The sequence below is a fragment of the Salvelinus alpinus genome, chromosome 32 (genome assembly GCF_045679555.1).
Source record: "Salvelinus alpinus chromosome 32, SLU_Salpinus.1, whole genome shotgun sequence".
Taxonomy (NCBI): domain Eukaryota; kingdom Metazoa; phylum Chordata; class Actinopteri; order Salmoniformes; family Salmonidae; genus Salvelinus; species Salvelinus alpinus.
Genome location: NC_092117.1, coordinates 24,493,862 through 24,505,664, shown reverse-complemented (window position 1 = coordinate 24,505,664; position 11,803 = coordinate 24,493,862). Strand labels below are relative to the sequence as shown.

Genomic DNA, 11,803 nt, shown 5'->3' with positions numbered 1-11,803 from the left:
TCTGCTGTACTGAGCTCTATCTAGACCAGAGGCTGTGTGAGCTAGACACGGCTGTCAGTTCACATTACGTTGCTGGACTGAGGAGAGGGCCCTTATCTGTGCCACACTCTGGGAGATGAGAAACACGCTGGGGCTGGAATACAGAGGAAAAATCCTGAGCTGTTAAACAGGTTCTGACAGGGAGGATGGTGCAGGCAAAAACCTATTTAAAGGACCATTCAAGACAATATGATACTAGCTAAAACTACCATCAATATTTTTACATCTTCCAGAAGTGCTATCCAAGGACACTAAGTGCATCTTGTTACATCCTGTCATAAACTGAATCCTGACTAATAGGCAGTTTGTAAAACACAACTCTTGATTGCATCGTTTTGGGAAGATGAATTGCAATGCTTTTTCTTGTTGATAATAGTTTTAGCATAGGAAACAAGAGATGTGAGGAGGCAGAACTCAACACCTTTTTCCCTTGACACAGAGATTCAGGGCTGAGGTAGGCCTCAGGGCAGGGCACTAGGGTTCTTTGTGAGCTGTGGGGTGAGGAGGCAGGGAGGTAGGGTGTCTGGGGAGCTGTTTTATGCAGTGGGGCCATCAGCAGGCCAGGTCAGGCCAGCTCCTCTTACTGCGGGAGATCAATAACAGCAGCAGGGGTGGCGCCATGAAGCGCTGATTCAGCATAATCTCTCACCCCCCGCTACCATTTTCTGATTTTCACACTCTCCCTGTTTCTCACTTTGTTCCTCCTTTTCCCCTACACAATGTCTCTCTGCTCCTTCCTTTCTGTAATAGAGATGCTATACCAGCATGTCAGTCTTACTCTCTCTCCATCTTTGCCTCACGTATTGCCAACCCCCTCTTTTTTCCTATCTCCGTCTCCCTTGGATACCAGCTGCCTCCAGTCTGCCGTCTGACAACACAGTGCTAGTATCGTTGTGCTAACACTACAAGTAGTGATGTTCAAAGAGCTAACAGCACAGATTGTGGGGGCTAAACAGCTCTAGTGCCTGGAGCAATACCAGCATCAATAACAGTATATTGATAATCACAACACTGATGCTAAATGTTTAAAGTTTAAATTAGTATGACATATAAGGCCATCAACTACACACGTCCATTCACTAACCCATTAACGGATCAAACAGATATACACTGAAACGCAGCCCCAGACATGAGCGGAATTGATTAACTGTGGGAATCATAGACACACAGTTAGCTCAGTGTGGCTTCATGTCTCTTAGGCAGAGACAGAGGAAACTGGAGGCTGTGTTTATTGATGGTGGGTGTTTTTTGTGCTGTGTGGAAGCTTCATTCACTCTAATATGGCAGGGTGACTGAGACTGGCCCTGCACTGTCTATGACAATGGGTCCAGTGTGTGAGTGGAAGGTTAGTGAGCTACTGTTCTATCTACCATTGTGTCCTCCTCGTATTTCTGGTGATACAGTGTATATAGGTAATAGCACGCCTCTCAGGGAGCGGCCATCAGGTCTTATCTCTGTGGGGATAATGACTAACACCACCAAGGATTAGTCAGTGGTGTTCTGGAGGCAGGAAATGGGGAATTTATTACAGGGAAATTCAATATTCTGTAGAGCTTGTCACCATGAATTATGTTGGATGTCGGAGATGCCATTGATCCAAATCTAAACATGTAGTGATAATTATCTTAGATGAAGTTTAAACTGTTTGAAATTCTGAGTCTAGTTAAGAGTAAGTTATATTGAGGAATAACTAATAAACCAACTATTAAGTGACGTTTGACAATGTTCAAGTGATATCAATTTAATAACATGGCAATACTTTGTGCTTTCTGATAAAGATGGAACTTGGCACTTGTGATATTAATCAAAGTGAAATCACATTCAAATTATTTAATGATCTGGAGGACCAGTGTGGATGACTGCATTTCTCTCTGTGAGCAGTGAGCAGTATGACGCAGTGAGTTATGAATGGGCTTGCCATGGTTCGGAGGCCTCTTGGATTGGTGGTGCAGATCTGTCCCATGGGCGCCCTCTGGTGGCTGTCTCTCTACATGAACACATGCTGCATCAGCCTGGAGCTCTCCATGCCAGGGGAGAGGCGCATGGCCCCTGACTGAGACAGCAGGATGGAGAGGATCTCCTGGGCCAGTAAAGGCTTGTTCTTCTGGCCACAGCAACCTGCTATCTCACCCCAGTTCTCTGCAGAACACCCAGTATCATCCAGAATCACCTTCTCCAAAGTACCTGAAAATCACAGCACTACTAGTCAACTCAACTTGTGTATGTGTGTGCGCGACCATGTGTGGTTGCCCTGCTGATTGGTGGGTGGGTATAGCCTACCTACCTTGCCCACTTGAATGTGTTTCCTCCACCATCTGCAGTGCCAGGTCCTCCAGATCAGAGTTGAGCAGAGCATGGCAGGCAAAGCCCATAGAAAGCACTGCAGGCTGGCCCTGGTACTCCTGAGTCAACGCCTGGAGAAGAGCCAGACTGGGACAACCCTTCAGCACAAACAGACAGTCACCTGCGCACAAACATACACACAGAGAACAATACACACACACTGAGTTACTCACACATTTACTACATAGGATGTGTGTGAATAGTATCTGTAAATGAGTGTTCCCCACCTGCAGTAAAGCCTTTGCTTTGATAGATGAACTCCATAGTACTGCTGGTCATGCCTCTCTTGCACATGCTCAGTGCGGCCTTCCTGAGCACGCCGCAGGCCTTGTAGACGATGTAGGCCAGAGCCAGGCATGTGTCGGCCATCCGCAGCTTCCTGTCTCCATACTCACAGATCACATCCCCCAGAGCCTCGCTGTATGTTAGCCTGTGAAGGTTATGGAGAAAGCTGTAACCCGACATAGACTCAATAACAAAGAGCTCTAAACACAATACCTATATATCTTATATCGTGATTGCTACAACCATGCCCAGCTATACCATTCAAACCCTACAACAAAAAGACTCATAACCCCTAACGCTCATATTATTTATACACTCTGATTGGCTGACCTCTTCTGGGTTACCCAGTGTGTGACCAGCTCTACATAGTTGAGCTGCATGGCACACCGGACCCCCTCCACTGACAGGGTCTCCCCAGGCAGCTGTTTCCCAGCATGCACCGAGATCATGAGTGCCTGGAAGAAGAGAAGCAGAGGGGGCAGTTCCCCCTGGCCATGGTACACTGTGACCGCTAGAGGGGAAACAAAGATGACATAGGTTGAAAACAGTTCAGACTTAAATACTCTATATACCCCTACCTACATGTACAAATGACCTCAACTAACCTGTACCCCCGCACATTTACTCTGTACCAGGCCCCCTGTATATAGCCTCGTTATTATTATGTAATTCTACTGTGTTACTTTTTATTTTTACATAATTTTATAAATATTTTCCTGACTCTTATTTCTTGAACTGCACTGTTGGTTAAGGGCTTGTAAGTAAGCATTTCACGGTATGGTCTACATCTGTTGTATTTGGCACATGTGACAAATTAAATTAGATTTATGTGCTGTATGCCTGTACAGGATGCAGTGTTACTTTATGGTTGAGACCACAATGACCCACATGATGTGTGTATAGGGACCACAACACTATAGGACATCTGTATAAGATAGAAAATAAGGAGTTTCCACCTTTGAACCTTTCCATTGTCTCCATGTTTCTCAAAACTCCATGAGGGGATTTGGCAGCATGGAAAGCAGCTGCCTCATACTCACCCCCCTCAAATAGGTCAATGAACCTGCAGGGAGACACAACACATAGAGGAATGATCTATACATACAGTATGCATTGGTTGAGAGCATAGTACTAGAACTCGGAAAAGAACTGAAGTACCTTTCAATGTAATCCACCAAGAGCTCCGATTCATTGACCTTGCTGGGATCATCCTCTTCAAACACTACTGCACTAATGCCAAGGAAATCAGTGTCGCTCACTAAAATGAAAATCATATCACTTTATTGCTGCTGTATCATGAGCCTTATCATAGTTAAAAAACAAACAAAAGCTCTCGTGAGGTTTATAGACCTGCCGCAGCTAGGCTACATTATCCCTGACTAGAACTTCATTCACTGTCAGTGTCACTAATACTAACATACACTGTATGCTAAAGTGGAAGTGTAAAATACTTTTCAGATCAAATATATTCTCCAGTTTTGATGTTATGAACTCCAGAAGAGTGACTTCTTTTCCTGTCTTTTCCCATGTCATGAGGGAGTCATTCAGAAACTTCATCTTTTTGTATCTAGAAAATCAGAAGAACCGATAACTTTAGCAACAACATAGGCGTCTTTAATGGTATTCTATAGCCACTTGTGCCAGTGAGTCTTGAGCAAAGAGAGACACAGTCTCACCGGAGTTGGAGTCTCTCATTCTCCACTGCCAGCTCATCCCTCTGGTCCAGGGCGGATCGCATTTTATTGTCCAGGTCATTCTTGACAGAAACAGATACATACTGGCTCTTCCTCTTTATCTGCAGGTCGGCTCGCTTTCGCTCAAGGTACTCCAAATGCTTTGCCAGAGCTGCTGGGTTCATCGACTCATCAAATGTCAGACCTGGAAAAAACTATACTGTAAGCACCACTCATGAATGACATATTGACATGACACATGACAATATGTACTTGTGTAAACATACAGCCATTATAATGTTAAGACAAAACAAAACGGCACAATGAGTTCAGCAATGTAGGACCATGCCTGGAATTTGCCCAACGGGCCGTAATGTCTTGCTGTCTGAGGTCTTCTGACGCAATGAGGGTCTCTTGTCTCTCCTTGACTCCTGTAGTCTATTTAACTCAGCCTGCAGCTCTGCAGTGTCTCTCTGAATGATAGCAATCCTAGAACGGGAAAAAACAAGGTTTAGGCATGGATTATATACTATACTCTGGGGCCGCATTGTGCCATGTTGAAAAATTGAAGTGATTTTCTTGCCTTTCTTGAAGCTGGACAGCTCTTCTCTGACAGTACATAAGGGAGGTGGGCTGGGCCACCATGGCCTTCAGTTTCCCATGTGCTAACTTGGCATCACGCTCACTCTTCTTTATGGTACAGATGAACTCATCATACTCTTTCTTGATGGAAGTGAGAATGGTTTTGTATACAGTTGCATACTCAATTACCTGAGAAAATCAAACAAGCAAGAGACAGGCATAGTTACAACGCAACAAGTTAGCCTAGGCATTCTGATCAGTCACGTCGTGTGTAGGCCTAAAACAATGATTGAGTGATGATGCTGAAACAAGGCGAAAGGGTATGGTGGTTCATGTTGATACCTTATCAAATGCAGAACTGTAAATGATGTAACGTTGCTCATCAGGTCCCTCGTCTGGACACATCAGACGTTCCATCTCATGTTGAATGTATTCACCAAGAGATTCTAGGAAATACTTGTCACTGGCAGATTTGATAGGTGGCAAGGTTCTTCTTTCAGATTCTTCTGCAGAGTGATGTAAGTTTCCAGCCCCAAACATGATTTTCTTATGTTTTTCAATTGCTGCTTAGAGCATGGTTTCATTTCTCCAACACGGAGAAATATTGCAGATAAATGTTCAAAAGATAAACAGGAAGGTTGCTATGGACATCTCGAGGGTATGTTGGGTAATGTAGTTATAACATCGACGATGTCAAAAGTTGATGTAACAGTTACTAGAGAAATGAGACGAAGTTAAAACGCTGGACAGGGTGGATCGGTATATAGTAAGACAGTTTTATTATTGGTAAATGATATCTGACAAATCGTGCTGCACGGATCCGTTTGTCAAGTTCCTAGCGAACTATCAAAAAGGAGTCCACATACATAGTGTCCAATACATTTTATACAGGTAATGACGTAGGTAGATTCTGGCAGCTCGTGCTGCTGACTGGTCGTCGGTAGTGGAGGATCGTCCCCTTCAGGCTGATATCAATGTCTCATTGGTTCATGGTAATGTTCTTTGTTCGTGGAACTCCCGCCTGAAACAGGGGTTTGTGTGTGTGTGTGTGTGTGTATGCATGCGCGTGCTCGTTGAGTGCCATGCTGGTCTGGGTTGTCTCCTCTATTGACAAGATGTTGATGCAGACACCCGCAACTGGCGCCTGAGGTCCGAGCGCCCCCCTGAGGTCAGAGCGCCCCCCTGCCTTATCAGTGCTCATCAATGGTTTGTGTCAGCCATCTCTCTCTGTGTGTGTGTGGGAGTGTGGTTAGTATCTGGCACAGGCAGAACGAGTTCATCTGTGGGGTGCAGCAAAGTATTACAACAAAATCTACTTTAGTAAAAAGGCATTATGTCAGCATTGTAGCTATGGGTTAAAGTCACATAAAAAACATCATTTATTACAACGACAACAACAAAAAAACGATCAAAACTAATTTCATATTTTCAGATAAAAACTAAATAAGCGTTATGTAAATCAACTTTACTGAGAGAGGTATTTTGAACAGGCATCTTATTTAACACCTACTCCCTGCAGACGAGCCCCGAAAACCCCGTCGCACGCGTCGAAAGCCCTCTTCTCATGATCCGCCATTAGCAGGAGACCTGTGGTAAGATCGTGCTCTCTATTTTAGGCCATTATTTACTATAATAACGACATTGTATACTGTGTTAAAGCTGACATAGTTATAAATACAACGCTGTCGTTCATATGTGCAGGTGGATTGAACGCCAAGATGCAGATTTTCGTCAAAACCCTCACGGGGAAGACTATAACCCTCGAGGTGGGTACTTAGGGCTTGTGTCACAAGTTGTGATGGAGGGCTTCTTGCCTCTACTAGCGGAGCATGTGTACATGATTTTTTAAATATTATTCTAGAGTGCGTTATTTCAGTAATTAATCAGCCTTATACATTTGTAAGTCCACTAATCTTTATTGGAGTAGCCGGAACTCTCCAACCTTTGATCTTAGTTTTTAAAAATGTATTCTGAACTGCTACGTTAGCTGGCTAATGTTACAGTAGCTAGCTACATTTCGATAGCATGGCCCTGCGTATACACGTGGAAATGACCAGGTCAGCTCGGCTAACTAATTTAACATCCCTCTGTTAATGTAACTTTCCATATGATAAGTGATATTTGTTCTTGACGTTTGGCTGGTAACAATTTGACGTTAATCAATATCCTGGGAAGTCTTGTTAGCCACGTTACTGTTTTAAAAACTGACAGGTTCTCTTATTTCCAGGTTGAGCCTTCAGATACCATTGAAAATGTCAAGGCTAAGATTCAAGACAAAGAAGGTAATTACATACATTTTTCATCCTTGTCATCCGTTGAATTGCATATAAGAGAGCACTGACGTTGGCTCTCAAAGACTGAACTCCATGTACTCTGGTCCCCCTCTAGGTATCCCTCCTGATCAGCAGAGGTTGATCTTTGCTGGTAAGCAGCTGGAGGATGGACGCACACTGTCTGACTACAACATTCAGAAGGTGAGAACATTTTAGCCTCCCTAAACATTTGACAATACTACACTTTAGTAAAGGTGTTGCAGGAAGTAGATTACGTCAACTAAGTGCCAACACACAATTCCCTTAGATCAGGGTTTCTCAGAGGTCTCAATATGTTTACCTGACCTGGGACTCTGGTTGGGTTCTGTTCTAAAGCCATCAGGTGTAAGTACAGCTGGTGGACCTGAATGGACCTGGCCACTGCTTTACATAGCTTTTAGCATATTTAAGGTGTATTTATTGACTTTCAGAAGGCCTAGCCAAAATATATAGATGTATTAAGTAACCAGAAGAGCAACTTAGCGGAATTATTTTTCCCCCTCTGTTCTAGTCTAATATTTTGATAACATGGCCCTGCGTATACACGTGGAAATGACCAGGTCAGCTCGGCTAACTAATTTAACTATATTATAGGTCAGGTCTGGGTGTCGTTTGGTCTGATTTTCTGCCTCTTTAATAAAAATAAAAAAACATTTAACTAGGCATGTCAGTGAAGAACAAATTCTTAATTACAATGACGGCCTAGGATGACGGCAATGACGGCCTCCTTATTCAGGGGCAGAACAACCGATTTTTACCATGTCAACTCAGGGATTCGATCTAGCAACCTTTCGGTTACTGGCCCAACGTTCTAACCACTAGGCTACCTGCCTCCCCTTTAACCTCCCAAGGCCCACTAAGATGCTTTTTTGTTACATTTATCTGATCACATTTAAGAGGTGTGCTGAATATTCAGTTAACGTTCAAAGTATACCGATTCATGTTAATGCAACATCTATTGCCATTAGGAGTTATTATTGGTTGTAGGTTAGATAATTAATTGTTTCCCAGCATTGTATTGATATTTTGTTTGTGTGCTTTTGTTAATTCTGTGACTGATGAATAATCCTTGTTTATTTGGGAGTTTCTCCTTACCATCATTCAGTCAAAGTATTTTTTTCTTATTTTGTCATAAGTAGTGTTGACCACTGAAGTCATAGCTATATGTTGTCTGTTTGGCTGAACTGTTGCTTTTTCCTGCAGGAGTCCACTCTGCACTTGGTGCTGAGACTGCGTGGGGGTGCCAAGAAGAGGAAGAAGAAGTCCTACACCACTCCCAAGAAGAACAAGCACAAGAGGAAGAAGGTCAAACTCGCAGTTCTCAAGTACTACAAGGTAGGGCATTGACTTTTTCGTGGATTTCAGCTAGATTCAATTAATTATAATATACTATATTTGGCTGTGACCACTACCATATCTCTAGTGATTGGAGCCAACTATTGTTTTGTAGACATTTGTTACTTTATTTGTTTTCAAGCTGAATGAAACCAGGGACATACTGCTACCCGAACTTGTCCAATAACCAAGGACATTTTTGGCTGATGAATATTCAGACTTCCTGTGGTGTAAAGAATTTCTCGTCAATGAGGCCTTTCATTAAAATAGCACTTTTTTTTGTCCAAACCCTTTGCTATGTTGTGTCCTAATGAACACAACCACTGTCTTGTGTTCCATTGCTGTACTTATGGCTTCCATGGTGTTTCCTCAGGTTGACGAAAACGGCAAGATCCACCGTCTACGTCGTGAGTGCCCAGCTGATGAGTGTGGCGCTGGCGTGTTCATGGCCAGCCACTTTGATAGGCACTACTGTGGAAAGTGCTGCCTCACCTACTGCTTCAACAAGCCTGAGGACAAGTAATCTATTGGACTCGAGTAAATAAAATGTTTTTACCAATCACTGTGATGGCTTGATTCTAATTTTTTTTCTGCAATGGATAGATTGGTTTCCAATTTGGCCATTTTCATAGGGTTATTATTAGAAGGGCTACAAATAAAATTGTCTTTTTAGGCTTGCACATTATTTCAAATAAAATGGGCATTGTAAAACTAGATTTTTACAATGCGACTTGTCATTTGTCACTGAATGTAACACAAACCGTCATACCCGTCCACGTAGTCGGACAAGAAAAGAAGAGAGCTGGTGACAGCACGCCTATGCGTTGCTATGGGGATTTCAGTAAAAAGTGCAAATCAATACCCAGTAGAGAACGCTACGGCAAAAGTTGAAATATTTTAAGTGTGGCGGCTGACGGCATTTACGTTCGTGCTCTCGTTGAAAACTGACATGTTTGCCGTCTACCTCGTACCACGTAAACGCGTCATTTGTGGTCCCCATTGGTTTTGAACGGATCTTTTTTTAAAGGTAAACTCGTTTAATACTGCTTTGTATTGAAGTGGTGTATTTATGCAATTGTATTCATCACTCATGTCATCACTTCAAGGAAATAATTTACCCCTGGGTGGCTTTTAATTATATTCTAATACAATGGAACTTCAGAATTGAATCGCAACTACTGAAAATCCCTAATTGGTGACAAATATACATCTACAAACCATGAAACGACAAATCCTCCATTGACTGGGTTTGCTCATTCGTTTGTCTGCGCTTGCGCAGTTATGTAAATACAGGTTTGTGGAATGAGTAGACTGAGGAAGTGTATGCTACGTGGGAGTGTTCCGATTTGTCCTCTGAATAGCGTTTCTTTCCTCTTCAAATTAACAATGGCAACACCTGAGCTCCGGACTGAGTTGGTTAAGTATTTGGAAAGTCTGAATATCCAGACGGTCTGCGTAGACCATCCACCGGTAAGAACCAATAACGTTAGCTAGCTAGCTAAGGTCGTCCAGTGAGTTGAATAATACTTCAGTGCACTGGATTGGAGAACAAATTCACATCCCCACCATCACTCCTAGAATAAGAATTTAGCCGTGCATTGTTTTGTTATTTAGAAAAATAATTGACACTTTTACTGGGCTTTGTGTTCCCTTTTACAACCACAACTAGGTGTCGCACGATGCCTGTCACATCATGGACTCATCCTTTATAACGTACATTTATAGGCAAGCCATGTTCATTTTAGTACTGGTGCTTATTCGATGTGTAGAACGTTACAGGTAGAAAATGTGACAATTATCCCGCATGAGACTTTTAATAGATGTATGATATGTTCTCTTATACTATTCTTCAGTGAATTGTTCCTTCTGATTTTTGGTAGGATTGCATTTAATTTCAGTAGTCGCCTCTCCAGTGTTGATTTGTTACCAGTCTAGGTGAAAGCAGTAGGATAGGCGCCTACTGGAAATTGTACTTGTCCAGATCTCCCATTTCAGATTAGATGAAACGAGACGAGACGAGAGGGAGCCATTTTAGACATCAGATACCAAAGTAACATGTCCTCTGACTTGCTGTGATACTTTCTCCCTTAGGTATTCACTGTGGAAGAGATGATGCCTCACCTGCAAGACCTCAGTGGAGCAGTTACTAAGAACCTCTTCCTGAAAGACAAGAAGAAGAAGCGCCTGTGGCTGGTCTCTGTCCGCCATGACCGTCAGGTCAACCTCAACGACTTGGCTAAGAAGCTAGGCTTGGGTAGCGGCAACCTCCGCTTTGCTGAGGAGGCAGCCATGTTGGAGAAACTGAAGGTGGGCCAAGGCTGTGCCACTGCCCTGGCACTCTTCTGTGATAAGGACCAGAGCGTCAAGTTTGTCCTGGACAGCGACCTGGTCAACGGAGGCCATGAGCGAGTTTACTTCCATCCCATGACCAATGCTGTCTCTATGGGACTAAAGCCAGAGGATCTCTTGAAGTTTTTAAAGGAGACAGGACATGAACCAGTTCTTCAGAGCTTTGACTAGTAAATACCTTGAAATTAACATACTTACTATCCTGTCAGACTGTGCTTTGGCTTGGTACAATGATTTATTTAAAAGTTATTTACCTTTGTGCCTTTACTTCGGGTTATCAAGAAATTTCCATTATTGTAAAAAAATAAAAATAATAGTCAAACATTTGGGACAGAATAAGGGATGGAGAGACCTTGTTTTCTATGGGCAAGAGACCAGTAGATAGTTGGTTATATGTACATGGTTGAAAGACAATGTAGTAGTGAATTACGGTGTTTGCATTGTATCTCCCTCTGCGAGATCTAGTCATTTGCACTGTTTTGATACTAAATACTGCAGTGTAATAAAGCAGATGATGGAACATTGATGCTCCACTCAAATCGTCTGGGATTATACGCTGTGCACACCCTTAATTTAGGTGCTGGAACAGGAAGGTCTGCACACTGTATATGCTCCCAATTCACTGCCCTGACAAAGATCCGGTTCGGATCGAAACATTTTCAATATAGCAGAATAAACAGTGCAGGCCTATCCCCCCCTAAAGTGTCATATATAATATTTAAAGGGGCATTACATTAATCTGTATGTAGAAATCATGACATTACTTTCATCCAATATCCCAACAACTTCAGTTGGTGATTAGATTACAAATTATGCAAATTATTCATCTGACGAAGAATAGATGACACTTGACAGTTACAGTCCTTTATGAGATTGGCGCTGTGG

The 11,803-nt window shown here is 42.8% G+C and overlaps 3 protein-coding genes across 4 annotated transcripts; 2 read left to right on the top strand and 1 right to left on the bottom strand.

Moving 5' to 3' along the window:
* Positions 1-1,764: 1,764 nt before the first annotated feature.
* Positions 1,765-7,315, bottom strand: LOC139562196 (clathrin heavy chain linker domain-containing protein 1-like). The gene is made up of 12 exons (XM_071379638.1): positions 7,217-7,315; positions 5,265-6,202; positions 4,924-5,111; positions 4,690-4,829; positions 4,344-4,545; positions 4,119-4,234; positions 3,826-3,925; positions 3,624-3,730; positions 2,998-3,178; positions 2,610-2,812; positions 2,324-2,503; positions 1,765-2,223 (listed from the first exon to the last, which is right to left on the bottom strand). Exons 2-12 carry the CDS (start codon positions 5,460-5,462, stop codon positions 2,027-2,029), a joined length of 1,812 nt encoding a protein of 603 aa, XP_071235739.1. The 5' UTR covers positions 5,463-6,202; positions 7,217-7,315; the 3' UTR covers positions 1,765-2,026.
* Positions 6,443-9,132, top strand: LOC139562198 (ubiquitin-ribosomal protein eS31 fusion protein). The gene is made up of 6 exons (XM_071379641.1): positions 6,443-6,514; positions 6,624-6,688; positions 7,150-7,204; positions 7,311-7,396; positions 8,438-8,569; positions 8,943-9,132. Exons 2-6 carry the CDS (start codon positions 6,641-6,643, stop codon positions 9,090-9,092), a joined length of 471 nt encoding a protein of 156 aa, XP_071235742.1. The 5' UTR covers positions 6,443-6,514; positions 6,624-6,640; the 3' UTR covers positions 9,093-9,132.
* Positions 9,133-9,397: 265 nt separating this feature from the next.
* On the top strand, positions 9,398-11,438 carry LOC139562197 (prolyl-tRNA synthetase associated domain-containing protein 1-like). 2 transcript variants are annotated; one of them, XM_071379640.1, is made up of 2 exons: positions 9,398-9,596; positions 10,661-11,438. In XM_071379640.1, the coding sequence occupies exon 2, from the start codon at positions 10,679-10,681 to the stop codon at positions 11,087-11,089; it is 411 nt and encodes a 136-aa protein (XP_071235741.1). In that variant the 5' UTR covers positions 9,398-9,596; positions 10,661-10,678; the 3' UTR covers positions 11,090-11,438. The 2 variants fall into 2 exon arrangements, with proteins under 2 accessions (XP_071235741.1, XP_071235740.1); XM_071379639.1 differs by having other exon boundaries at positions 9,416-10,039.
* Positions 11,439-11,803: the final 365 nt, after the last annotated feature.

Bases quoted from the DNA above. Each gene is read 5' to 3' on its own strand.
- LOC139562198 (XM_071379641.1), top strand. From the start codon at position 6,641: ATGCAGATTTTCGTCAAAACCCTCACGGGGAAGACTATAACCCTCGAG. The intron at 7,205-7,310 runs GTAATTACATAC...GTCCCCCTCTAG, and splicing joins TAAGATTCAAGACAAAGAAG to GTATCCCTCCTGATCAGCAG. The intron at 8,570-8,942 runs GTAGGGCATTGA...GTGTTTCCTCAG, and splicing joins CAGTTCTCAAGTACTACAAG to GTTGACGAAAACGGCAAGAT.
- LOC139562197 (XM_071379639.1), top strand. From the start codon at position 9,872: ATGAGTAGACTGAGGAAGTGTATGCTACGTGGGAGTGTTCCGATTTGT. The intron at 10,040-10,660 runs GTAAGAACCAAT...TTTCTCCCTTAG, and splicing joins TCTGCGTAGACCATCCACCG to GTATTCACTGTGGAAGAGAT.
- LOC139562196 (XM_071379638.1), bottom strand. From the start codon at position 5,462: ATGTTTGGGGCTGGAAACTTACATCACTCTGCAGAAGAATCTGAAAGA. The intron at 4,546-4,689 runs GCATGGTCCTAC...AGTTTTTTCCAG, and splicing joins GCCCGTTGGGCAAATTCCAG to GTCTGACATTTGATGAGTCG. The intron at 2,813-2,997 runs GTCAGCCAATCA...TAACCTTCACAG, and splicing joins CACTGGGTAACCCAGAAGAG to GCTAACATACAGCGAGGCTC.